The sequence below is a fragment of the Rhinopithecus bieti genome, unplaced genomic scaffold, assembly GCF_001698545.2.
Source record: "Rhinopithecus bieti isolate Rb0 unplaced genomic scaffold, ASM169854v2 scaffold_70550, whole genome shotgun sequence".
NCBI classification, from domain to species: domain Eukaryota; kingdom Metazoa; phylum Chordata; class Mammalia; order Primates; family Cercopithecidae; genus Rhinopithecus; species Rhinopithecus bieti.
This window is the reverse complement of record NW_016826791.1, coordinates 1,194,856-1,219,892: the sequence shown is the minus strand read 5'-3', so window position 1 is coordinate 1,219,892 and position 25,037 is coordinate 1,194,856. Positions and strand designations below refer to the sequence as shown.

Below are 25,037 nucleotides of genomic sequence, written 5' to 3'. Positions count from 1 at the left end.
TTTGAGATGGAGTCTTGCTCTGTTGCCCAGGCTGCAGTGCAGTGGCTCGATCTTGGCTCACTGCAACCTCCATCTCCCAGGTTCAAATGATTCTCCTGCCTCAGCCTCCAGAGTAGCTGGGATTTCAGGTGCTCGCCACCATGCCCGGCTAATTTTTGTATTTTTTTTGGTAGAGATGTGGTTTTACCACGTTGGCCAGGCTGGTCTTGAACCTCTGACCTCAGGTGATCCACCCACCTTGGCCTCCCAAAATGCTGGGATTACAGGCATGAGCCACCATGCCCACCCAATATTTTCAATTCAAAGTTGTGAAAATGGCCACAGGGACCTGTAAATAAGTCATTTTTGATATTTTCTGCTTTTAAGTTAAAAGAAGGAACAGAGAAGAGATGCCTGCAGGGTGGGAGCAGAGCGCACTGGGGTCAGAATGCCAAGGAGGAGTTCCTCATCTGGAACCCACACACTGAGGGCAGGGAAGTGCTGATCAATGGTTACACCCCTCAGCATCTTCCTCTTTGTATTCTATACCATGGCGAAAATTTTGTCCACAGAACCACCTTCATTACTAAGCAATGCTTGCTGCAGTTTCGAAGGTGCTCAGATCCAGGGCAGTGCAGTGCTTGCCAGAGGGCGCCCTGTTCCAGGATCCATTCCTCAGCTTCATGCTTAATTTTGTAACCATCAGCCTTCTAGAGACTTGGTGATTCAAACTAAATAAATCAGTAAGTGATGAGGAAACTGCAATATCAATTAAATGATGCAGAGATGGAGGCCAGGTTACTAAGCACAGACGGAAAAAGGAATGATCTGATCCATAAGTGAGGCATGGATCCCGCAGAGTGGAGCCCACCCCATCCCACCAGGACAAGCAGTGGGAACTGCAGGGAAGGCTGGCAACACAACAGCTTTCTTAGAAGAGACACTGGCGCACTTCTTGGGGTGGTCTAGATCTCACACTCATCATCTCAGATGACATTAAAATGGTAAAAAAGCAGTCTTGGGCCGGGCACGGTGGCCCATACCTGTAATCCCAGCACTTTGGGAAGACGAGGCGGGCAGATCACTTGAGGTCAGGAGTTTGAGACCAGCCTGGCCGACACGAAACCTCAGCTCAAATACAAAAATTAGCTAGGTGTAGGGATGCACACCTGTGATCCCAGTTACTTGCGAGGCTGGGGCTTGAGAATGTCTTGAACCTGGGAGGCGAAGGACGCAGTGAGCCGAGGTCATGCCACCGCACTCCAGCCTGGATGACAGAGTGAGTCTCTGTCAGCACCAATGTTTTACTCCCTTCAGCACTTTCTGTGCTCCCTTTTGTGGGAGGACAGCGACACCAGCATCACTAAAGGAGATGAATTAAATGCATTGCTTTTGACTTTGGACTTATGTGCAAAGAGAAAGAGGAGAGAGGAGTAACACACTCAGCACGCCTCTCCCCAGGATGCCCATCCTCTGCTGAACCTGCCCTCAGGTTTGGGAGCCGCTGAGTGCGCTGCAGAGTGAACGTCAGCTAGCAGAGTCCCTTCTTGCAGGGTGTTCCTACTTTAATCCTTACCTGTATTTGTGAAACGGAAGAGAGCTTTTAGGTATAAGGCTTGTCAACTCTAAAATCACACTGCAGAAACCTGGAGTGTGCCTCTCCCCCACTGACCTACACAGGTAGGGGACAAAGCCAGAGACCCCAAGCACACAGCCCTGCCTAGGCAGGACACTGCCACTGCTGCTCACTGTGAAGCAACCTGGGGACCCCCCTGCTTCTACCTGTTCTGTCCCATCAGCAGGCGCAGGGGCTGCTGCTATGGTCTGGTTCTGACCCCCATCACTCCAACTCTGTGCACTGCCCGGCAGTTGTCACCAGTCCAGGGGTCTGACCAGCATACCCACCTCTGCCTGCTCAACTTCATGGTGTGCAGTCCCATTTCTAAGATGATGCTCAGCGAGTGACTGTCTATGGGACCGTTCCCAAAGGCACAGGTGCACAGGGAACCCCAAGAAATAGTGCAATAGCCTGAAGCTGTTACCAGTCCTAGACCTGGGGTGAGGAACAGTTACAAAACCCAGAAGGAGAGAGAATCAGGTAGAGCCGGTCCCCTTGGGTGGGGCAGCGACCTTCATTCGAGGAGTCCAGCCAGGTAGAGGCGGCCTCCCAGGATGAAGGAGCCGCAGGAGTAACCACCTGCCTCTTCTGGGGGCTCCCCACTGGCTAAGCTCAACAGGACCCCAGAGTATGGAAGCCCAGCCGACGTGTCCTACACTCAGCCTCCCTGGTGAGAAAGACGGGTGAGGTAGGTGAAAATGGGACCTGGGGGCAAACAGGAGCTACCTGGGGCACTCTAAGACTGGGCAGATGGAAGAAAGACAGTTGGGGTTGATGCGGTATCTTCTACAATAACGCCTGAAATAATTTAAACTTTGTTTTCAGAAATTATTATTTGAAATAGCAGTAAGAGGCATGAACACGTTTTCTAAAAATAACAACAGTGATATATACAGGTTGAGCATCCCAAATCTGAAAGCCTGAAATCTGAAATGCTCCAAAATCCGCAACGTTTTGAGCATCAATACAACACTCAAGGGAAAAGCTCATCAGAGCATTTCGGATTTTGGATTTTTGGATTAGGAATGGTCGACTGGTATGTGTGATGCAAATACTCAAAAATCTGAAAAAAATGCGAAATCTGAAACATTCCTGGTCCCAAGCATTTTGGTTTTTATTTTATCTTTTATTTTTTTGAGATGGAGTCTTGTTCTGTCACCCAGGCTAGAGTGCAGTGGCGGGATGTCAGCTCATTGCAACCTCTGGCTTCCGGGATCAAGCGATTCTCCTGACTCAGCCTCCCGAGCAGCTGGGATTACAGGCACCTGCCACCACACCCGGCTAATTTTTGTATTTTTAGTAGTGATGGGGTTTCACCATGTTGGCCAGGCTGGTCTTGAACTCCTGACCTCAGGTGATCTGTCCAGCTTGGCCTCCCAAAGTGCTTACAGGCGTGAGCCACCGTGTCCGGCAGCAGTCCCAAGCGTTTTTTGTTTGCTTGTTTGTTTTCTGAGATGGACTCTCGCTCTGTTGCCCAGGCCTGAGTGCAGTGGCACCATCTCGGATCACTGCAACCTCTATCTCCCAGGTTTAAGCCTCAGCCTCCCGAGTAGCTGGGATTACAGGCGCACACCACCACTCCTGGCTAAGTCTTGTATTTTTGGTAGAGACGGGGTTTTGCCATGTTGGTCAGGCTGGTCTTGAACTCCTGACCTCAGGTGATCCACCTTACCTCCAACTCAGACACCCCCGCTCCAGTGACCAACTCTCTGGTCTCACTGGAGCCGACTAGGAGGCGCCCTGTTCCCACAGCTCTGCCGAGCGCTCTGGCCAGCACCCCAACATGGCCTCTCAGGGAAGGTGATGCTGTCTCTAGCTGTATCTTGAAGGCAGGAAAAGGGGTTCCAGGCAGACGCCTGAGCCCCTCAGATCTGAGTGTGTCCTTAGGAGCTGGCAGGGGACACAGGGGCAGGGGCTGGCACCCTACGGCGATGGGGTAGCAGCAGCGGGGTAGCAGCAGCAGGGCGGCAGGGAGGCCGTGGGGTCAGTTACGTGGGGCGCTTGGCATATGCTCTGTACTTTATCCTGGAGGTGACCAGGAGCCACGCAGGGGCTCACACAGGAGGCTGAAAAAATCAGGGCTGCATGGACACTGGGTCAGAGGAGGAAAGAGGCAGAGCAGTCAGTGGACGACTCTGAGAACCCTGCTCCCTCCATCGTGACTCTCCGTCCCATCCCTGTGTGCTCTCCTTCACCTCTGCCCCTCACCAGCTTGCTTCCTGCTCCCTCTCCCCATCTCCACTTGACCTTGTGGTGGTTCACTCCACTCCACTGCCTTTCTTTCAGAGTAAACAGCTTGCAGTGATGATCTGTGACCCTGAGCCCACTTTGCCAGGACCGATCCAGTTCAGCGCCATGGAATGGAACTCCACCTGGGCCCCCTGATCCCCCATCACCAGCAACCGCCTGGCACTACTCACAGTGGCTTTTCCACAATCTCCTTGCCGACCACCAATCGCTTGGCACTGGGCTCTCAGCCCCAGTCTCCTCACCTTTACATTGGAACAAAAGATGCCTCAAAGGGATCATGTGGATCCAGAGGGAACCGCCAGAGAGGAGCTGTGTGGATCCAGAGAGGACCCTGAGAAAGGAGCTGTGTTTTTTTTTTTTTTTTTCCCCTTTTATTAGTTTGCTAAAGACAATGGCTTCCAGCTCCACCCATGTTCCTGGAAAGGGCATGATCTCATTCTTTTTTTTATGCCTATATAGTATTCCATGGTGCATATTTACCACATTTTCTTTATCCAATCCACCACTGATGGGCATTTAGTTTGATTCCATGTCTTTACTATTGTGAATAGTGCTACAATGAACACACACATGCATGTGCCTTTATGGTAGAACAATTTATATTCCTTTGGGCATCAACCCAGTAATAGGATTGCTAGGTCAAATGGTAGGATTAAAGACTTAAATGTAAAATTGAAAATTATAATAACCTGGAAGACGACCTAGGAAATACTATTCTGGACATACAAATGGGCACAGATTTCATGACGAAGATGCCAAAAACAATTGCAACAAAAGCAAAAATTGACAAGTGGGATCTAAGTAAACTTAAGAGCTTCTGCACGGCAAATAAACTATCAACAGAGTGAAGAGGCAACCTACAGAATGGGAGAAAATATTTACAAAGGATACATCCAACATAGGTCCAATATCCAGGATCAGTAAGGAACTTAAACAAATTGACAAGAAAAAAATCAAACAACCCAGTTAAAAAGTGGGCACAGGACATGAATGGACATTTTTCGAAAGAAGACATACACACAGCTAACAAGAATATGAAAAAACCTCAACACTACTGCTCATTAGAGAAATGCAAATCAAAACCCTTGATTCTCTAATGATGTTGCTGTACCTTCAACACCACTGGCAACTCTGCCTGTTGCAAGCCAAATGCCCCCGTCTACCACTCGCATACCAGCAGGATAAACACAGAGCAGAATCAGAGCCTCTGTGTACAGAGGAGAGTAACTGCTCACTCACACCAGCTCCTGTAGTTGTGGGGCCCTGACTTAGTCCATTACTGACGTCCTCCTTGGCAAGCAGATTTTGCCACTGGTCAGAGGGTTCACTTTAATAGTGCTGTGGGTGGTGGAGGTGTGAAGACCAGGAGGAATGTATGTGTGCCTTGCAGGGCGCAGTGGCTTCTCCTCAGGGTGGGCTTTTGGAGCTGCAGTCTAGCTACCACAAAGAGAATCTCGCTTGGCCAGAGCAGGCAACGAGGTCCGGAGGAAGCAAGTGCATGTGCATGCACACATGTACACACACACACGCACACAGATAGGCACACACACACATGCACACATGCACACAGACAGGCGCGCACACACACACGCACACATGCACAGACAGGCACACACCCACACACATGCACACATGCAGACAGGAACACACACACGCACACATGCACACACACTCATACACCTGATAACAAGTTAAACCTCTACCTCTTTTATCACGACCACTGACTATTGTATTTTAAAACACATATTCAAGGGAAAATAGTGGATAGGAAGCAGGACTGGGTTGCAGCTCCCACTCGGATGGACAGAGCAGTATGTGGAAACTTGCACTGTGAACTTCTGGTCCAGAACTACTGCAGGAATAGACCAGGAAAGCTGAGAGAATCCACAGACTCTTGAAGAAGGCAGATTGCTTCTGCAGGACCCAGGAGACACCCCAAATACTGCCCCATGGCAGGCTAGTCCCCGCCCTGCAGGAGTGTTTGGACTGTGCAGTGTGATAAGCACTGTGGGTGAAGTACTGCAAAGTGCTACAGGAGCACACACAGGAGGAGCCAGAGAAGCCTTCACGGCCAAGGGGATGTGAGCTGGATCCTGCGAGGAAGTGTTTGAGAGAGAAGAGAAGAAGAAACATTCTAGGAAGATGCAATAGCACATACAAAGACAGAGGTCCTAAAGAGCATGGCATGTTTGAAGAATGATGTAGCCGTATCTTAGTCTGAAACAGCTGCCGTCTAGCACTCATGGGATGTGGCTGCAGATGTGACAGGAAAGTTACTCAGGACCAGACCGCCAAGGGCCTTTAGAAATGCACACTACTAGGCTGGGCGCGGTGGTTCACGCTTCTAATCCCAGCACTTTGTACACCTGAGGTCAGGAGTACAAGACCAGCCTGACCAATGTGGAGAAACCCTGTCTCTACTCAACAAATGCAAAATTAGCCGGGCGTGGTGGTGGGTGCCTGTAACTCCAGCTACTCGGGGAGGCTGAAGTAGGAGAATCGCTTGAACCTGGAGGCAGAGGGTGCAGTGAGCCAAGATCATGCCATTGCATTCCAGCCTGGCAACAAGAGCGAGGGAGGGCGGGTGGGCAGGCACACTGCTTCGTGGAGCACCAAGGCACCACTGGACCTGGGATTCACCTGCAAATAATCCGAGTGTGGGGACGCGGGTGAGGGTGTTGATGAAACAAGGCTGTCCCAAGAATTGATGTGTTGAAGGTGGACGGTGGCTATTTGGAATGCATTGAACCATTCTCTCTACCATTTCATAGGTTTAGAACTTTTCATAATACAATTTTGAAACAAAAAATATCATCTTATGCAAGGACATTCTTTGATGTTATGTAATATTAGAATAGTTTTGTTGTTATTGTTGTTAATAGCATTGTTGAGTTTTTTTAAAAGAATCATGTTAACAGAAAAAAACACCACATATTCATTAATCACAGGTCATAGTAAAAGATTCAAAATTTGTCTTAAAGCTGCCATAAGAATTAAAAATGCCATTTTAAAACCAAAATTTTACCACACTGCTCTCCCCAAACTTCACTTAAAACACTCCCCAAACCAAAAAAAAAAAGCAAAAAAAACCCCGATTCCTTATTCACAATTTTAACTTAATATGCTGAATTTCACTGTAATTCCAAAAAAATTATCAATGTTAAAATGTATCTTTATACTTTATTCTGCATTTAGAAATACAAGTTTACTATATTCATATAGTATTTTCTCTTTTAGAAAACTGTTAAAATATCTGAGTAAGAAATAAGCAAAGAAGAGGAATGTGAAAGTCAGAAGTATATGGAAGAGAAAAAATTAAACTCATAAGTTGGCTGGGTGTGGTGGCTCATGGTTGTAATCTTAGCACTTTGGGAAGCCAAGGTGGGAGGATCACTTGAGCTCAGGAGTTCAAGACCAGCCTAGGCAACACAGTTAAACCTCATCTCTATTAAAAAAAATAAGGCCAGGCACAGCGGCTCATGCCTATAATTCCAGCACTTTGGGAGGCCGAGGTAGGCAGATCACTTGAGGTCAGGAGTTCGAGACCAGCCTGGCCAACATGGCGAAACCCCGTCTCTACTAAAAGTACAAAAATTAGCCGGGCATGGTGGTAGATGCCTGTAATCCCAGCTACTCAGGAACCTGAGGCAGGAGAACCGCTTGAACCCAGGAGGTGGAGGTTGCAGTGAGCCGAGCCCATGCCACTGCACTCTAGCCTGGGTGATAAGATCAAGACTCTGTCTCAAAATAAATAAAAATAAAATAAAATAAAGTAAAATAGGCGAGGTGTGGTGGCTCATGCTTGTAATCCCAGCACTTTGGGAGGCCGAAGCAGGTGGGTCATTTGAGGTTGGGAGTTTGAAACCAGCCTGGTCAACATGGTGAAACCCCGTCTCTACTAAAAATACAAAAATTAGCCAGGCATGGTGGTGGGCACCTGTAATTCCAGCTACTTGGGAGACTGAGGCAGAAGAATTGCTTGAACCCAGGAGGTGGAGGTTGCAGTGAGCTGAGATCGCACCATTGCACTCCAGCCTGGGCAACAGAGCGAGACTCCATCTCAAAAAATAAAGTAAAAGTCCGTAAGTTTTTCTAAAGTGCCTAGAAACATAAACAGAAACAAAGGCAAATCTTAAACATAATTTTACAGGATTTACAATTATAAGGTAGCAGAGTAAATGAAGTCTGTTAGTATTTTCCCCTTTCCATGCTTTTGCATTTGGCTTTGTGTGTGTAGGCAAATGTATACATGGGCAAGAGAACACACACACTCTTCTAAATAAGGGGGCAGGAGAAGAGTTATCAGGAAAGAAGAAAAAGCACAGGCAGGATCAAGGCAGAGTTTGCCCAATTAGTTCAAAGCGAGTTGCAATCAATGCCAAAGGGAAGTCAAGGACAAAGCAATGACCTTGAAATTGTATGTGGCTCCCGTCAGAGTTTTAAAATGGCTTTGCATAGAATTCTAGGAACTACTAATACATAATTGAAGCATCTACTATAGCCAATGATCCCTTTCTCAGGGAAGAGAACCCAGTGATGAAGCTGGAGCAATGGTGATGGCCAAGGAGAGCTCACAGGGATGAAGCAGCAAGCACCAGCCAGGCCAGGAGAGTGAGAATCACTTTGGCAGGTACAGTGGAGCATCCATAATCCAAAAACGTAAAATCTCAAATGCTCCAAAACTCAAAACTTTCCAAGCGCCAACACGATGCCATAAGTTACCCTCAACACATTGGTTTTTCACTGTGTTTATCAGTAGCATATAAATTCAGAGTCAGGAACCATGGTGATGCCAGACTGTTCACAGGGGTGGCTGAGACAGTGGCACCTTTGCTTTCTGATGGTTCAATCTATACAAACTTTGTTTCATGCACAAAGTTATTAAAGAATTGTATAAAATAACCTTCACACTATGTATATAAGGTATATATGAAACATGAATTTCGTGTGTAAAATTGAGTCCTCATCCCCAAGGTATCTCATTATGTGTATGCAAATATTCCAAAATCTGAAAAAAATCAGAAAACCGGCTAGACGCAGTGGCTTACGCCTGTAATCCTAGCACTTTGGGGGACCAAGGTGGGCAGATCAGCTGAGGTCAGGAGTTCAAGACCAGCCTGGCCAACATGGTGAAACCCCATCTCTACTAAAAATACAAAAATTAGCTGGGCGTGGTGGCACATGCCTGTAATCCCAGCTATTCGGGAGGCTGAGACAGGAGAATCACTTGAACCCAGGAGAAGGCAGAGGTTGCAGTGAGCCGAGATCACGCCACTGTACGCTAGCCTGGGTGACAGAGCGAGACTCTGTCTCAAAAAAAAAATTAGAAAACCTAAACACTTCCGGTTCCATGAATCTGGGAGACTCCACCTGCACCAGGAATTAGACAGCTGCTGCCCCTGCTGGCTGTCAGCAGGTATACCTTTAGCAACTTAAAGAAGTTTCCTCATATCCCTGGTTTATTAAGGATTTTTAAAAAGGAACATATGTTGAATTTTATTAATTGCTACTTCAGTATCTACTGAGATTACTACCAGTTTCTCTCCTTTATCAACGACATTAATTCCTTAAGCAATTTATTCTTTTTCTTTCTCTCTCTCATTCTTTCTTTAGAGATAGGGTCACATTATAATGCCCAGGCTGGCCTCAAACTCAAGAGATCCTCCTACCACGGCCTCCCAAGAAGCTGGGACTAGATTTCTTAATAGGTGTCTTTTTTTTTTTTTTTTTTGAGACAAAGTCTCACTCTGTCACCCAGGCTACAGTGCAGTGGCATGATCATTGCTCACTGCCATCTCAAACTGCCAGGCTCAAACAATCCTCCTGCCTCAGCCTCCTGAGTGGCTGGGACTGCAGGCATCTGCTACCATACCTGGCGAATTTTTTTTTTTTTATTGTTTGTAGAGATGGGAGTCTTGCTATGTTGTCCAGGCTGGTCTTGAACTCCTGGCTTCAAGCAATCCTTTCACCTTGGCCTCCCAAAGTGTTGGGATTACAGGTGTTAGCCACCACATCCAGCTCCTTAATAGATTTTTTAAAAATTATTTTTTAATTAACAAAAATTAAAGACGGGGTTTTGCCATGTTGCCCAGGTTGGTCTCGAACTCCTGGGCTCAAGTGATTCACCCACCTTGGCCTCCCAAAGGCCTGGGATTACCTGATCCGCCCATCTTGACCTCCCAAAGGGCTGGGATTACCTGAGCTGCCCACCTTGGCCTCCCAAAGGCCTGGAATTACCGGCATGAGTTACCTCACCCAGCCTAGGTTTCTTAATCTACAGAAGAATACTTGTATTTCTAAGATAAGCCTTACTTGACCACAATATATTAGACTTTTAATACTGCATACCTAGTGTTTGTTTAGGAGCTTTGCCCACATTTTAAATCTAAGACTGATCACCTGTTTTCTTCTTCGTGTGCTATCTTCTTCTGGCTTTGATTTCAGGATCAAGCTAGCCTTACAGAAGGAGCTGGGAAGCTTTCCACATTTCCCTATGTTCTAAAATAATTTAAATAAGGCATTAACTGTTCCTGAAAAGGTTTACAGAATTCATCCATAAACAGGCTGAATAGAATGGCATGCTTTTCTGTAGCAGAAGAAGAATAAGACCTTTCAATTACCTTATTTAAAAAACAGCTTTATTGGGGCTGGGTGCAATAGCTCATGCCTGTAATCCTAGCACTTTGGGAGGCTCATGTGGAAGGATGGCTTGAGCTCAGGAGTTGGAGACAGCCTGGGTGACAGACAGACACAGACACACACACACACACACACACAAAACCTACAAAAAGTTTGACATATAATTCACATTCATAGAGTTCGCCAATTTAAAGTGTACCATCTCTGTTGCTCTGTGCAGTGGTGTGGTCTTGGCTCACTGCCACCTCCACCTCCTGGGCTCAAGCTATCCTCCCACCTCAGCGTCCCAAGTAGCTGGGACCACAGGCGTGCATCAGGACACCCGGATAGTTTTCGTATTGTTTTTGTCGAGGCGGGGTTTTCCCATGGTGCCCAGGCTGGTCTTGAACTGCTGGGCTCAAGGGATCCTCCTACTTCGGCCTCTCAAAGTGCTAGGATTACAGGCGTGAACCACCATGCCCGGCCAGTGTGCTCTGATCAACATTACTTTTTTTTTTTTTTTTTGAGACGGAGTCTCGCTCTGTCACCCAGGCTGGAGTGCAGTGGCGTGATCTCGGCTCACTGCAAGCTCCGCCTCCCGGGCTCCTACCATTCTCCTGCCTCACTGCAAGCTCTGCCTCCCGGGCTCCTGCCTTTCTCCTGCCTCCGCCTCCTGAGTAGCCGGGACTACAGGCACCGCCACCACACCCGGTAATTTTTTGTATTTTTGGTAGAGACGGGGTTTCACCGTGTTCGCCAGGATGGTCTGGATCTCCTGACCTTGTGATCCGCCCGCCTCGGCCTCCCAAAGTGCTGGGATTACAGGCGTGAGCCACCGCGCCCAGTGATCAACATTACTTTTAAATATCTCTGCATTTATAGTTAAGAAGCTTCTCTTCTTTCTAAAGCTTTGCATTTTCACCCATTTTTTTCCTGAACACACTTGACAAAGGTTTATCCACTTTGACTTCTCCAAAACTAAGTTTTGTTTGTATTAAGCATCACTACCTTTGTAATTGATTTCATTGATCTATGGCATTTCAGCAGACTTTAGGAGGGAAGAGAGGTAAGTGAATGTATTTAGCAAACCACCGAGTCACAAGAGTGGCAGAGCAATTCGGTGAATTTATTCTGAGGAATTCAAGATGGGCAATTCATCCAAGTCCCCACAAGAGTCCTGAAGTTTGAGGCTCTGACAAAAGGCTATCCTAACTCATAATGAAACACTGGAGTTCCGCAGAGATTACACATATGTCCATAAATGTGTGCACCTTTGGGATTTTGCAGTACGACGGATCTTTCTGTTGTGCATCCTCTGGCGGTTTCTACCATGGCATGCCATTGTTTTTACAATGTGTGACAGCACTGACAAGAATTACTACTGCAAATCAAAACACGAAAAAACCATTGGCAGAGCCATTACAATAAGTCACCGATAGATGTCAGGTAGCAAGCCAGTGTTCACCAAGGGGGACTACCGAAGGTACTCCGAGTTCAAATGGGAGGCAATGGAGAAGACAGACAGAAGCATCTAGACCAACCCTAGATCAGAACTCTTACTGCCCTTCTTGTGAGTTTGAGCAAATTAATACCCTTGAGCCTGAATTTCTTCATTTGTAAAATGGTGACACATCATCTTTCCTGAGGGCATTTCTCAGGAATAGGGATAAGCACAAACATCCAATCGCAAAAGCTGCCAACTGTATGTGGCATACACACCTGTGTTCACACGGGACAAAGTCTGACAGTGCAGAGGAACAGAATCGCTGGAATCACTGAAAAATTTTGCTCGGTTTCTTCTTGTCTTCCTAGTCATCATCAGTTACTGCTGACGGAGACTGTACTACATCCCAGGCCCTCTACTGCAGTGGTCCCCAATCTTTTTGGCAGGGACCGGTTTCGTGGAAGTCAATTTTTCCATGGATGGGGGAGCAGGGGAGATGGTTTCAGGATGAAATTGTTCCACCTCAGATCATTTGACATGAGTTAGAGTCTCATAAGGAAGGCCGGGCACAGTGGCTCACGCCTATAATCCCAGCACTTTGGGAGGCTGAGGCGGGCGGATCACGAGGTCAGGAGTTCGAGACCAGCCTGGCCAACATGGTAAAACCCCGTCTCTACAAAAATACAAAAATTAGTTGGGCATGGTGGCAAGCACCTGTAATCCCAGCTACTTGGGAGGCTGAGGCAGGAGAATCGCTGGAACCTGGGAGGTGGAGGTTGCAGTGAACCAAGATTTCACCACTGCACTCCAGCCTGGGTGACAAAGCAAGACTCTGCCTCAAAAAAAAAAAAAAAGAAAAAAAAAAAGAAAAGCTCATAAAGAGTGTGCAGCCTAGATCCCTCGCTTGTGCAGTTCCCAGTAGGGTTCGCGCTCCTATGAGAATCTAATGCTGCTGCTGCTCTGACAGGAGGCCGAGCTCAGGAGGTGATGCTCGCTTGCCTGCTGCTCACCTGCTGTGTGGGCCGGTTCCTAACAGTAGTGGTGTGTGGCTAGGGGGTTGGGGACCCCTGCTCTAGTGGATGTCATGCCCATGTTATTTAATCCACATATAATCCTCCTGGCTAGGTACTATTATGTCCAAGTTACACATGAAGAAACCAAAGCTTTAAGTAACTTACTAAAGGTTTCACTTTAAGTAACTTACTAAAGGTGTCATTAAGCAGAAGAAACGAGACTCTAAGGTGAATCCGACTCACATGCTCTGAATTGCTATGGCTCTAATTACACATGCATTAAAAAAGGGGGGGTACATCGTATGTATAAGCTTCAAAGCTAGAGAAATCAACGTGAAGAGAGTCAAGAAAAGGGGGTAAATAAGCGTGTTAGAATGCGCATGTGTGTACTGGGGAGGAGGTCTTGATGGAGCAATGAAACATTCCACTTCCAAGAAAATGTGGAAAAGTATTCATAAAATAACAATTTATTGCTAGCAACTTCCTGTTAGTTACAAATGACCAAAGTACAACCTAAAATAAAATGAATCAGTTACCATGATATTCACAATCTTTATTGATGTTATATAAATTCAGATACGTGGGAAACAGCTCCAAGTGGGACAGAAGGCTGTGTGTGTGTGTGTGTGTGTGTGTGTGTGTGTGTATTTTTTGAGACAAGGTCTCGCTCTGTTGCCTCAGCTAGAATGCAGTGATGTCATTATGGTTCAGTGCAGCCTCAACCTCCTGAACTCAGGTGATCTTCCCACCTCCCGTGCCTGGCTAATTTTTTGTATTATTTATTTATTTTTATAGAGACAGGGTTTCACCATGTTGCCGAGGCCAATCTCAAACTCCTGGACTCAAAAGATCCATCCACCTTGGCCTCCCAAAGTGCTGGGATTACAGGGTGAGCCACAGCACTCGGCCAAGGCAGCATATTAAACAGATTAAAAAGTGACTAAAATTTAGCCAGAAGGTTCCCAGACGAGTTCCCTTCCCCAAAATCACGCTTCCCTTTTCATATCAGAGATGAACCTGACTCTGTTTCCCCTAACCTTAGCACAAGTGTAACACGGCCATGAAAGGAAGGTGTCAAGGTGCTTTCCTCAGATGCCAGATTCCGCAGGCGAGCCGTCCCCCTCTACCCACTTGCTACTGCCTCCGAGTTACTCAGCTGTCAACGTCACAAGCCCTGACGTCACCGTCGGGTGGAGAAGCCTTCCACATCTCCGGAGTTCACTCAGTCATTTCACTTCCTCTGTTGCTCCGCCCTCACTGCTCTTTGATTCGTGCACCGTCAACATGGCAAATGCATTCTCTCTCATTTCTCCAATGCCTCAAATAGAAATGCCTTATATCTTTGTAAGAAATAACATTAACCACCTGAAGTATGGCAAGCCTAGGTGCCAGAGTAAAAGCATAAGCTCCAAAATACATACGTTCATTTGTGTGGCAAGTGTTTACTGAAAACCAAGTTTCACTCATTCCGGTAGCCTCAAGACCTGGCAAATACTAAGTTTTCAGTCTCCATCCTCACAGAGCTTACCATGTAATGGCAAAGAAATAGGAGGGGCTAGTGGGAAATACAAAGAAGTGCATCCCTCCAACAGCACCTATCAATTGTGAGGGATCATGAGATAGCCCGGGAAGTCCTCATTGGGGCTTCTGGGAAGGCTTCCCTGAGGAAGTGACATCTAACCTGAGACTTGGAGAAAACCAGCAAAAGAGAGGAAGGAACGATCCAGAGAGCAGGCGCTGTCTGTGTAAAGTCCGGCAGGCCTGGAGAAGCAAGGCAGTTTGAGGAAGCTGACAAAGGCCAGAGTAGCTGGAGGGAAATGCAAGGACAGAGGCACCAGGTGAGCCTGGGGAGGGAGGAGAAGGGGGCAAGGAGGGCGTGCCGGGAAGTGCGGACTCCTACAGGTGAAGGAAAAGTACCGGAGGCGACGGGATTAGAAATATGTTTGAAGGAAATATCTCCAACAGCAGCATGGCAAATTAATTGGACAGAGCAGGCGCTGGGAGAGCTCGGCTGCTAGAATGGTTCATAGGAAGATGACACCGGCTGGGAGTGAGGGAGAGAGGTGAACAAGCCAGGAGCAGCAGCAAGGAGCTGTTCTCTTGGACCTGGAGTCAAACAGCTTTCCTGTTAGAACAGCTGGGAGGATGCGGGCATTTATGGAATCAGCCTGGTTAAAAAGAAAGAAAACAAACCGAAGAAGGAAGGAGAGGGAAGGAGATGGGCACAGAAAGATCAGTGTCAGGGGAATCCGAGCCCTGAAGGAGAGCACAACGTCCAGGGTGAGGGCACAAGATGAGATGCGGGCCTTGGACAGGACAGCGAGAGGTCCATACCCAGCGCTGCAGGAGGAAAGGGAATCACATGGGATGTAAAAGAGGTCCATACCCAGCGCTGCAGGAGGAAAGGGAATCACATGGGATGTGAGTTATATCACAGGGGTCCGAAGCATGGGTAAGGACTCAGCTCAGCTGGCTGTGGGGTCGGAGCTGAACAGCAGTAGGGGCAAGAGGCCATTCTTCAACACCACCAGGAAGCAGAGAAAGTTCTGAGATGGGAGGTTTTGTGGCCCTAAAGCAATGGCCAGAGGTGCTCAATGCCCTGGGCCCTGATGATTTTCCAGCTGGTTCCAGTTACCTGTGAAGCCTGGTGACGAGTCCCACTTACAGATACCCCCGAATCCTCCCAGCATTGTCCTCTGCTTAAACTAGTCAGGGATCTTCTGGCGACAAAATCTCTATCTACTCCAAGACAACTACCCTACCTCACTAAGTTGGAGACACCACCAAATGTGAAGTCACATCCTGACTTCAGAGATACTGAAATGTGTACCTAGACCCTACGGAATAGGGCAATATGTTACATATGGGGCCAGCTCCAGAGGAACAACTTGAATTACAGGGATGTCATACAACTGTAACTACTCATAATCCAGAAACAATAAGTCTCTTATCTACGAAGAGTGTGTGAACTCAGCAGGGAAGGGTAGAGTTTGGAAAGCAGATAATCACCTGAGCCTTCTCGTGTCCTAAGTAATGATCAGCAAGTACCAGGCTGAGCCCACACACCTGCCACTTTGGTATCTCCACCAGCAGAGGTCAGTGCCCCACAGCAGAGTCAAGAAACTTGCAAGTTGACTCTTGTCTGTGAGAGCCAAGAGACAAGGGAATAATTCAATAGATGACCACAAATACAGACAGGCAATTCTCCCTTAAGCAAGTTCCAGCAGCTTCTAAGCCTTGTTTTCACTATGCTCCCCGCCCCGAGTCTTTTTTATACATTCTCCCCCTAACTGTCCTACCCCCATGACATTTTAATAGCACAGATATACAGGGTATTTATTCACGTACCGTGGCCCTTCGGGTGGCCAAAACCCACTGTGACAGCTGCAATGTTTTTGTCTCCCAACAAGAACCGATCTTCGCTTACTCAGGGTTTTATGCACTCCAGTTGAGAGTGAATGAGTTTTGAGTGAACACACATTTTTGTTTTGTTTATTTATAAAGAGTGATTATTGGTTGCTTTGAGGTCTGATTTTGGAGCTAGAGAGAAAAGCAAAAGATCAGCGCGTGCCGGCCCCCTGGGTTTACGGAGAAAGCTCTTAATGACAGCAGCAACAACAGAACAAAGCCCCGAGACCTCACCGGTTGTCCAGGAAATACAGGCACTTTATCACAGATCTGGGCCTGAATCCCGAGATGCCTCACTGAAAAACAACGCTTCCTTTCCCTCCTACGAAACGTGGCCCTACTTTTACCTATTTTGATCACTATAGGTGAGGTTGACCAGTTTTGCTAGAAACAAGCAAGACTGGCTGGGTGCAGTGTCACACCTCTATAATCCCAGCACTTTGGGAGGCTGAGGCAGGCAGATCACTTGAGGCCAGGAGTTCAAGACCAGCCTGGGCACCATGGTGAAACCCCATCTCTACTAAAAATACAAAACTTAGTCAGGCATGGTGGCGCATGCTTGTAATCCTAGCTACTCAGGAGGCTGAGGCATGAGAATTACTTGAGCCTCAGAGGTGGAGGTTGCAGTGAACCAAGATTGTACCACTGTACTCCAGCCTGGGCAACACAGCGAGACTGTGTCAAAAAAAAAAAAAAAAAAAAAAGAAGGCAAGATTGAGGCAAGTTCTGGAAAGAGGATTCTACTTCATTGTTGTTGTTGTTTGAGACACGAAATTACTCTGGGCTGAAGTACAGTGGTGCAACCATAAGCGCTCGGGTGATCCTCCCATCTCAGCCTCCCGAGTAGCTGGAACCCCAGGTGTGCACCACCATGCCTAGCTAATTTTTAAAATTTTTTATAGAGACAGAGTCTCATCATGTTGCCCAGGCTGGTCTTGAACTCCCCGCCTTAAGCAATCTTCCTGCCTCTGTCACCCAAAGTGCTGGGATTACAATGGTGAGCCACCACGCCCAGCCTCGATTCCACTTTGGAAAATCTTTGCAAGTGAAGAAGAATAGGACAGAATGGCTGAATGAGAAGGAAGAGGAGAGACAGTCAGTCTGGTAAGACACTCTGCTAAGAAGCAGGTAAAACCGCCACAGCAAGTTATCAAAAACTTGAAATAGCCCAACTCCTACGGCAGCTGGGAGAGAATGCAGACAGCTCTGAAGAGGCTGCAGACTTCGTGAAGTGGTGCCAGAGTAGAGCAAGTTTATTAATCATGGATAAAACTGCTGAATAATTACCTATTTCAAAAAGCATTCGTGAGTTGTGTTTAGGTGCTTACAAAGTACTCTGTGCTTGGTCCTGGCCAGTAAGTTAGTTCCAGGCAGTTAATACAGATAAACACAAACACAGCGAAGATGTGGTCGGTGTAACAATCACAAACGTAAAAAGCAAACACAGAAAGGGATTGCTGGCTGGGCACCATGGCTCATGCCTGTAGGTCCCAGTAGTTTGGGAGGCTGCAGCGGCCAGATCAGTTGAGCCCAGGAGTTTGAGATCAGCTTGGCCATCATAGTAAAACCCCATCTCTACTAGAGTACAAAAATTAGCCAGGCGTGGTGGCATAAGCCTGAAGTCCCAGCTACTTGGGAGGCGGAAGCACTACTTGAACCCAGGAGGTTGAGGCTGCAGTGAACTGAGATCGCATCACTGTACTTCACCCCAGGGAGGGAGCGAAAAAAAAAAGGGGCGGGGGATTGCTACGGGCAAGGCTTCTCATACACAGAACCATTTCCTCCCCCAATATCCCCACAAAGTAACTACAAACACTTAATGAAATCATTGAGATCGAAGCACTGCTGAGAACTTGCTATGTGCCAGCTGTAGCAGTAGGCACGGGGGAGAGAAAGGTGAACGCCAGAGAAGTACAGAGGTTATTCAGGGAAGGCCTCGGAGACCAGATAAGACTTGAGCTGCGCCCTGAAGTCTTACTAAGATCGGTGTGGCACGGAAAGCATGCAGCCCTAATCACGTGCCACCTCCTAAGGCACAGACACAGTGAGGTAAACACAGAGCAGGAGGCCGGCACAGTATGAGGGCCAAATCTGGATTTTGGTAAAGAAGTTTTACTGGAGCCCAGCCCCGCCCATTGGATTGTGTTAGCTGCTTTCTGCTTTCTTGCTACAAGGGTAAATTGAGTGGTTGCGACAGAAACTGAGACCATAACACCCGCAAAGGCTAAAATATTTACTATCTGGCCCTTTACAGAAAAAGTTGGCCAGCCCATGTCCTGTTATTCCAAGAGGGGTCTGTGAACCGGCAGCAGCAGCAGCCCCTGTGTTGGGCATGTCCCACCCCAGACCTAGAGAACTGGAATCGGCCTTTTAAAAAGATCTCTGGCTATTCTTACGCACAGAGAGGGAGGGGCACTGAGCCTGCGGAGTAAGAGAAGTCTGCACTTAACGGATATACAGACAGAGGAACTTGGTCAAGACTTTCCCATAGAGCACTGAGGTCATCAAACCCACCCTTACTTACAACGTCCCTCTTGTGGTAAGAAGAGTTGACAGCAGAAAAGGGATGGCAGCTCCTGTCATAACCCAGGCCAAAGACGACCCAGCTAGGTAGGGTAGAACTCAACCTTTCTTCCTAACCTCACCAGTGCTTCCAAGATGTTTCTAACAAATACAGTATCAGTTATAACTTATTAGGAAACAGAAAAATCTTGGTACCGAAAATATGAATAATCATGTGTTTCCGCGTACAGGGAATGTATCTTGGTTGAAGCAATGCCTCCAGACATCAATGCATACATGAAGACATTAATAGGGTATGACGGATGCTGAAAGATGAAATGAGGATCTCATCAAGGGCTCTCTATTATGTAGGATATTTAGAGGTGTAATATCTTACTGTTGGGACTTTTGTCCCTGCTAAATAAGTGTGAGATTCTGCTTGATACTCAATTTTCCTCTATTTTGGATGAATAAGCAATTTAAAGTTCAAAAGAAACAAAGCAGCATTTGGACTACCACGCCGACACTGTTCTTCCTTCCAGCTCAGCTCAGCTTCCAAGTCACTGCTTAACATTCTGCCTCCTTAAGAATCTAGAAAAGTTTGACAGGGTTATTCGTGGGATTCAGTGTGCTTCAAAGGAATGACAGACAGCAAGACAGATAAAAATAGATGGGTGAAGAGGGGAAATTCCTTTCTTAGATGCTTAGGTTTAATACTTTACATTCATTACATTGGCAGACACAATGCAAAAGAAAGAAAAGAGTATATATCTGCTTAGAGAAATGCATAATTAAATTAATAAATCTCAAGTAAGAAGAAGAAAAGGGACAGGACACCAAATCTGTGTTGAGAAAAATCTCTTGTGTTGAGATTCATTACTAAAAGTCTTAAAAAGCTCATGAATTCAGTACAAGCTTAATGGCACTTAAGCAATAATAGTAACTAACATTTATGAAGTACTCACTATGGGTTTGCACTGTTTTTAAATGCCATGATACGGATTGTCTCATTTAATCCTCAAAACCCTGATATTAGCTCTATTTTAGATATGAGAAAATCAAGGCACAGAGAGGTTAAGTAACTTGTCCAAGGTCACATAGCTAAATAAGTAGTAGAGGTTCCTCTCGAACAGAAGCTGTTCTCTAGTCTCTTCTTGCCTCCCCGTTAACATGCAAAAATTGTAAATGTAAAAGGCTGTCATTCTTACTAACACAAGAGACAAAACCCTGGTGATTTAGACATTCAAAGTCTTATGGAACGGGCACACCATTCTACCCTGTGGACAGTGGCCAAGATTTGGCCTGCAATATAATAAAACTGAGGAATAGTGAGATGGGTTCGAATGAAGACCCTGGATTATTTTTCTGTAGGATGAAATGCAAATCAAGTCCAGTAAAATTCTGAAATGCATCATTTGTTACCAATAAATATGGACAAACACTTTTAATGACAATGACTATGAATGTATTCTCTTCCAGCTAACATGTTTGTGAAATGCTGCAGTGAATCTAAAAGATAACAGGCACCCGGCTATTTCTATTGGGTTAACACGTCCATGCTGGCTGTGCAGGCTTATTTAAGTAATTGCCTGACTGTGAATGAACAGAGGTATTAAAGTAAAGTTGGCACAAGGGACAGCATCCACATGGCACATTCTTTGTTTCGAGAGCTTTATTCTATCCATACTCCCGGAAAAAAGAGAAGTTGCTAAATAAATAATGGAAGCACACAAGATAGTGTGAAGAAGGCCTTTTCAAGTCCTCGAATTGTCAAGCATCTTATATAAAGTTCTTTCCCGACTTTGAGCTCATCACATTTCATTTTACATATTAATTTCGCATAAGAGCAAGCTCATCCCCTTCAAATGTTAACAGCTTCAAAATAAGATCCTGGTGAAAGCTCATCACATTCCATTTTAAATATTAATTTTGCCAAAGAACGACCTTGTGCCTTTCAAATGTTGACAGCCTCAAAATAAGATCCAAGTTATTTACCTGTAAGACACAAGAAGGCAGGAGAGGGAAAGAAACAACCGAGAGGAGAGGCGACAGAAATGACGGAGTGAGAGGGTCGCCTGAACTCAACACCGATTCAATAAGCCTCTTCAGGTTTTCCTATTTAACTTTCCCCATTAAAAAAGAAGACACACCCTGCCGGTGCTATCTTCACAGGCACAGAGAAGGGCACCAGTCTACGATTAAGGATCTGGACTGTGGGTATGATTCGGGGTTGCCTCCCAATGCATGGTGACAAGCACAAACAATTAGCGCTCCCTGACACCTTGCTCTAATTCGAGTTCTGCGAGTAAGGACAAAAGGGCCGCCCATCCGTGCGGATGCCGGGCTGCGGGCTGCGCTCTGGGAGCCCGGCTCGCGCCCCCTCCGCGACGCCGGCCGGCGCCCGCCTCCCGCTTGGTCCCTGCCCCGGGCCCCCGGGCTTCCGCAGGACGCAAGCGTCGCCATGGGCTGCGCCAGAGACCGGCGGCCGGGGTCCCCGGGTGTCCAGGTTCTCTCGGGGCCGCGGTGGGAGCGCCGGCCGCGGCGCGCGGGCGCACTCCACCTTCGTCCTCGAACTCCAGCTTCTCCAGCGCGATGCCGCGGGCTTCCGCGGGTTCCGCGGCGGCGCCGCCAGCGCCGCCTGAGGGGGAGGAGGAGGACAGCGATCAGCATTGGAGCGGCGGCGCTTCGTCCCCGGCCGGGGCTCGCGCCGCGAGCTCTCGGCCCGCTCTGCCGCGCCAGCCGGAGGAGGGGCCTGGCGAGGACGGGGCGCCCCAAAACTGCGGCCGCCAGCGGGCCGGGGCGGCGCGCGCGGCCGCACCGCCCGGAGCCGCGCGCGCGGCCGCCGCCGGCCCGCCGCGCCGCCCGGCCGCCTCGCAGTGGCGCGGCGCGCGGCCGCGCGTTGCCGCGCCGCGAGTGGACGACGCCGCTCCGCGCCGCGCCGTGGGTAGGCGGCCCGCCGGAGAAGCTGTGGAAGGGACCGGGAGCCCGCGAGGCGGTCGCGCCTGCGGCACGGGGCGCCCCTTCCGGATGCGGCCCGCGTCCTCCCCTCCGCGCGGCCATTGGGAGAGGCCCGCGGGCCGCCCCCCCGCTCCCACGCCCCCCAGTGCCGCTCACCTTCTCAGCACCGGCGGCCGCGCAGGCTCCACCTGCGCAGGTGTGGGCTCTGCGGCGCGGGGGCGGGGAGAGGGGCTGGAGGCTGCAGGACGCCCCGGGGCGCCAGCTAGGGAAGCCTTTCTCGCTTTCCTCTTCCCTTTCCAAATTTTAGATATAACTGCCCATCCCTGGCCCCCTTAACACAAATCGTTCCGTTGGCTGCACCTATTGTAGATGCACTTTGTCGCTATCCATTTTTTTTTCCCCCAACATGAAACTCTTAACTCGCGTCCTCTCTTCGCAGCCGAGTGTCTTCTCGGTTGGGGAACCGCTGCCAAAAGCGTACACACCCTGAATCTGGCCCTGGCCGCTCAGGAGCTGGGTATCTGAGTCTCTACTATGGCCAACTCAGGTTGGCAGACGGCGCGGCCAGCAGCCACTAGCTGCCTGGAAGGGCAGGACAGGCCCAGAGGGGACCGAGGTCCCTGACCCCACGGCCCATCCCTGCAGAGGGCACTGGAGCCGCGAATGCGATTAGCTCCAGCACCGATTAGGGCTGAAAGGAGCTTGGCCCTAGCGCTCTTGCAAGCCGGGCCTGAAAGAGGAAGTCCTGAAAATGCGTCTCGTTTTGCTTTGTCATCTTACTTGCGCCAATCCCTAAGTCTTAAACCCCTTTAAATAAGAAAAGGGGTGGGGAGAGAAAAAGAAAACAAAGCTAAGATGTTTCATGGTAAAAAGCTACAGCAGACATCATCCTTCATAGTGCAAGACTGCTTTCCCTATGAGGTTCAGAAACCAGGCCAAGGTGTCTGCTCTCACTAATCCTATTCAACATGGTTCTAGAAGTACTAGGCCCTGCAATAAGGCAAGAAAAGGAAAGAAAACGCATATAGATTGGAAAGGAAGAAAAACACCTATGCAGATAACATAAGTTATCTACATACAAAATCCCAAAGAATCTACAAAAGAAAGAGAAAAAACTCTCCTGGAACTAGTGAGTTTGGTAAGATCATAGCATACAGGATCAACACAGAAAAATCAATCACATTTCTATAAACTAACAATGAACACATGGAAAAATATTTAAAACAATATCACTTATTAATACAATCACTTCAAAGAAAATTAATACTTAGGCATAAACTCAAGAAACCATATATAGTAGCTGTATGCTGAAAATCACAAAATATAATGAGAGAAAAGCTAATAAATGGAGAGACATTCCCGAGTTGGAAGCCCTAACATAGTAAAAATGACAGTTCTCCCCCAGATTAATCTTTTGGTTTAATGCAATTGCTGCCAAATTCGTTTTTTTTTTTCTTTTAACATAAATAAGCTTATTCTAAAATATATATGGAAAGGTGCAAGCTCTGGAATTCTTTCCTTTATTTATTTATTTATTATTATTTTTTTGAGACGGAGTCTTGCTCTGTCACCCAGGCTGGAGTGCAGTGGCGTGACCTCAGCTCACTGCAAGCTCTGCCTTCTGGGTTCACGCTGTTCTCCCGCCTCAGCCTCCCGAATAGCTGGGACTACAGGAGAATGCTTTAATCTTGAAATAGCTCAATATTAAAGCAAACTATATAGATATAGCAATCAAGACAATGGTATTGGCAGAAGAATAGATTTAATAATCAATAGAAATAAATAGAAAACCCAGAGAGAGACCCATGCAAACATGGCAAACCAATCTTTGATGGAGGTGTAAAAGCAATAGAACTGCAGTAATTGGATATCAAAAGGTAAAAGACAAAACAAACCTCAACCTAAGCCTTGCATTTTACACAAAATGAGCTCACATTAGATTGTGAACTTAAAACTATGAAACTTTTGGAGAAAATCTTTGGGAACTGGGGCTAGGCAAAAGTTAGACTTGACACCAAAAACATAGTCCATAAAAGGAAAAACTGATAAATGGACCTCATTAAAATTAAGAACTTTTGCTCTGCAAAAGACCCTGTTAATAGGATGAAAAGAAAAGCTACACAGTAGGAGAAAATACTTGCAATCCACATAGCCAACAAATTACTAGCATACTGCCTATGGGTTAGCCCTGCTCTCTAATAAATAGCAAAAATAAAATTAAAATGTCTGGAATACATAAACACTATCAATATTAAACAGAAAAAGGAGAAAATAATCAAATTAGAACATAGGCAAATGACACAGAGCTATTTCATCAAAAAAGATACACAGATGGCAAATTAGTGTATGAAAAGATGTTCAAAGTCATTGATCATTATATAAATGTAAATTAAAACCACAATGAGATACCACTACACAACTGTTAAAATGGCTAAAATTTTAACAGTAACAACACCAAATGCTGGTGAGGATGTGGAGAGATGGGATCACTTCTACACTGCTGGTGGGAATGCAAAATGGAACCATTGCTTTTTTTTTTTTGAGACAGGGTCTACCTCTGTGGCCCAGGCTGGAGCACAGTGGAATGATCTCAGCTCACTGCAACCTCCGCCTCCCAGGTTCAAGCAATTTTCTTGCCTCAGCACAGGTCAGCTAATTTTTATATTTTTAGTAGAGATGAGGTTTCACCATATTGGTCAGGCTTGTCTCGAACTCCTGACCTCAGGTGATCTGCCTGCCTTGCCCTCCCAAAGTGCTGGGATTATAGGCATGAGCCACTGTGACCCATTAGGAACCACCACTCTTAAAAACAATTTGGCAGTTTTTTATAAAACTAACCATGCAACTACCATATAACACATCAGTTGTACTCTTGGGCATTTATCCCAGGGAAATGAAAATTTACATTTACACAAAAACTTGTACATGAATGTTCATAGCAGCTTTATTTGCAACAGCGCGAACTGGAAATAACAGATGTCGTTCAATGCATGAATGGTGAAGCAGGCTGCGGTAGGTCCATCTATACCATAAACTACTACTCAGCAAGAAAAAGGAAGCAACTATTGACACATACAACAACTTGGATAGATCTCCAGGGAATTATGCTGAGGGGAAAAAGCCAATCCTAAAAGGTTACATACTGTATGATTCCATTTATATTATAGTCTTGAAATAAAATGGTCAAAATGGAGAACAGATTAGTGGATGCTGCGGATCAGGGGCTGGGGTAGGGGGCCAGAGGTGC

The 25,037-nt window shown here is 47.1% G+C and overlaps 1 protein-coding gene across 1 annotated transcript in view; it reads right to left on the bottom strand.

Moving 5' to 3' along the window:
- The window catches only part of PRKAG2 (protein kinase AMP-activated non-catalytic subunit gamma 2), a 338,501-nt gene that overhangs the window by 60,912 nt on the left and 252,552 nt on the right, over positions 1–25,037 (bottom strand). Inside the window, exons 5-6 of the mRNA XM_017863627.1 lie at positions 22,493–22,520; positions 21,393–21,434 (exon numbers count right to left, since the gene is read on the bottom strand). Coding sequence (XP_017719116.1) covers positions 21,393–21,434; positions 22,493–22,520 — 70 coding nt within the window. The remainder of the gene's footprint in view (positions 1–21,392; positions 21,435–22,492; positions 22,521–25,037) is intronic.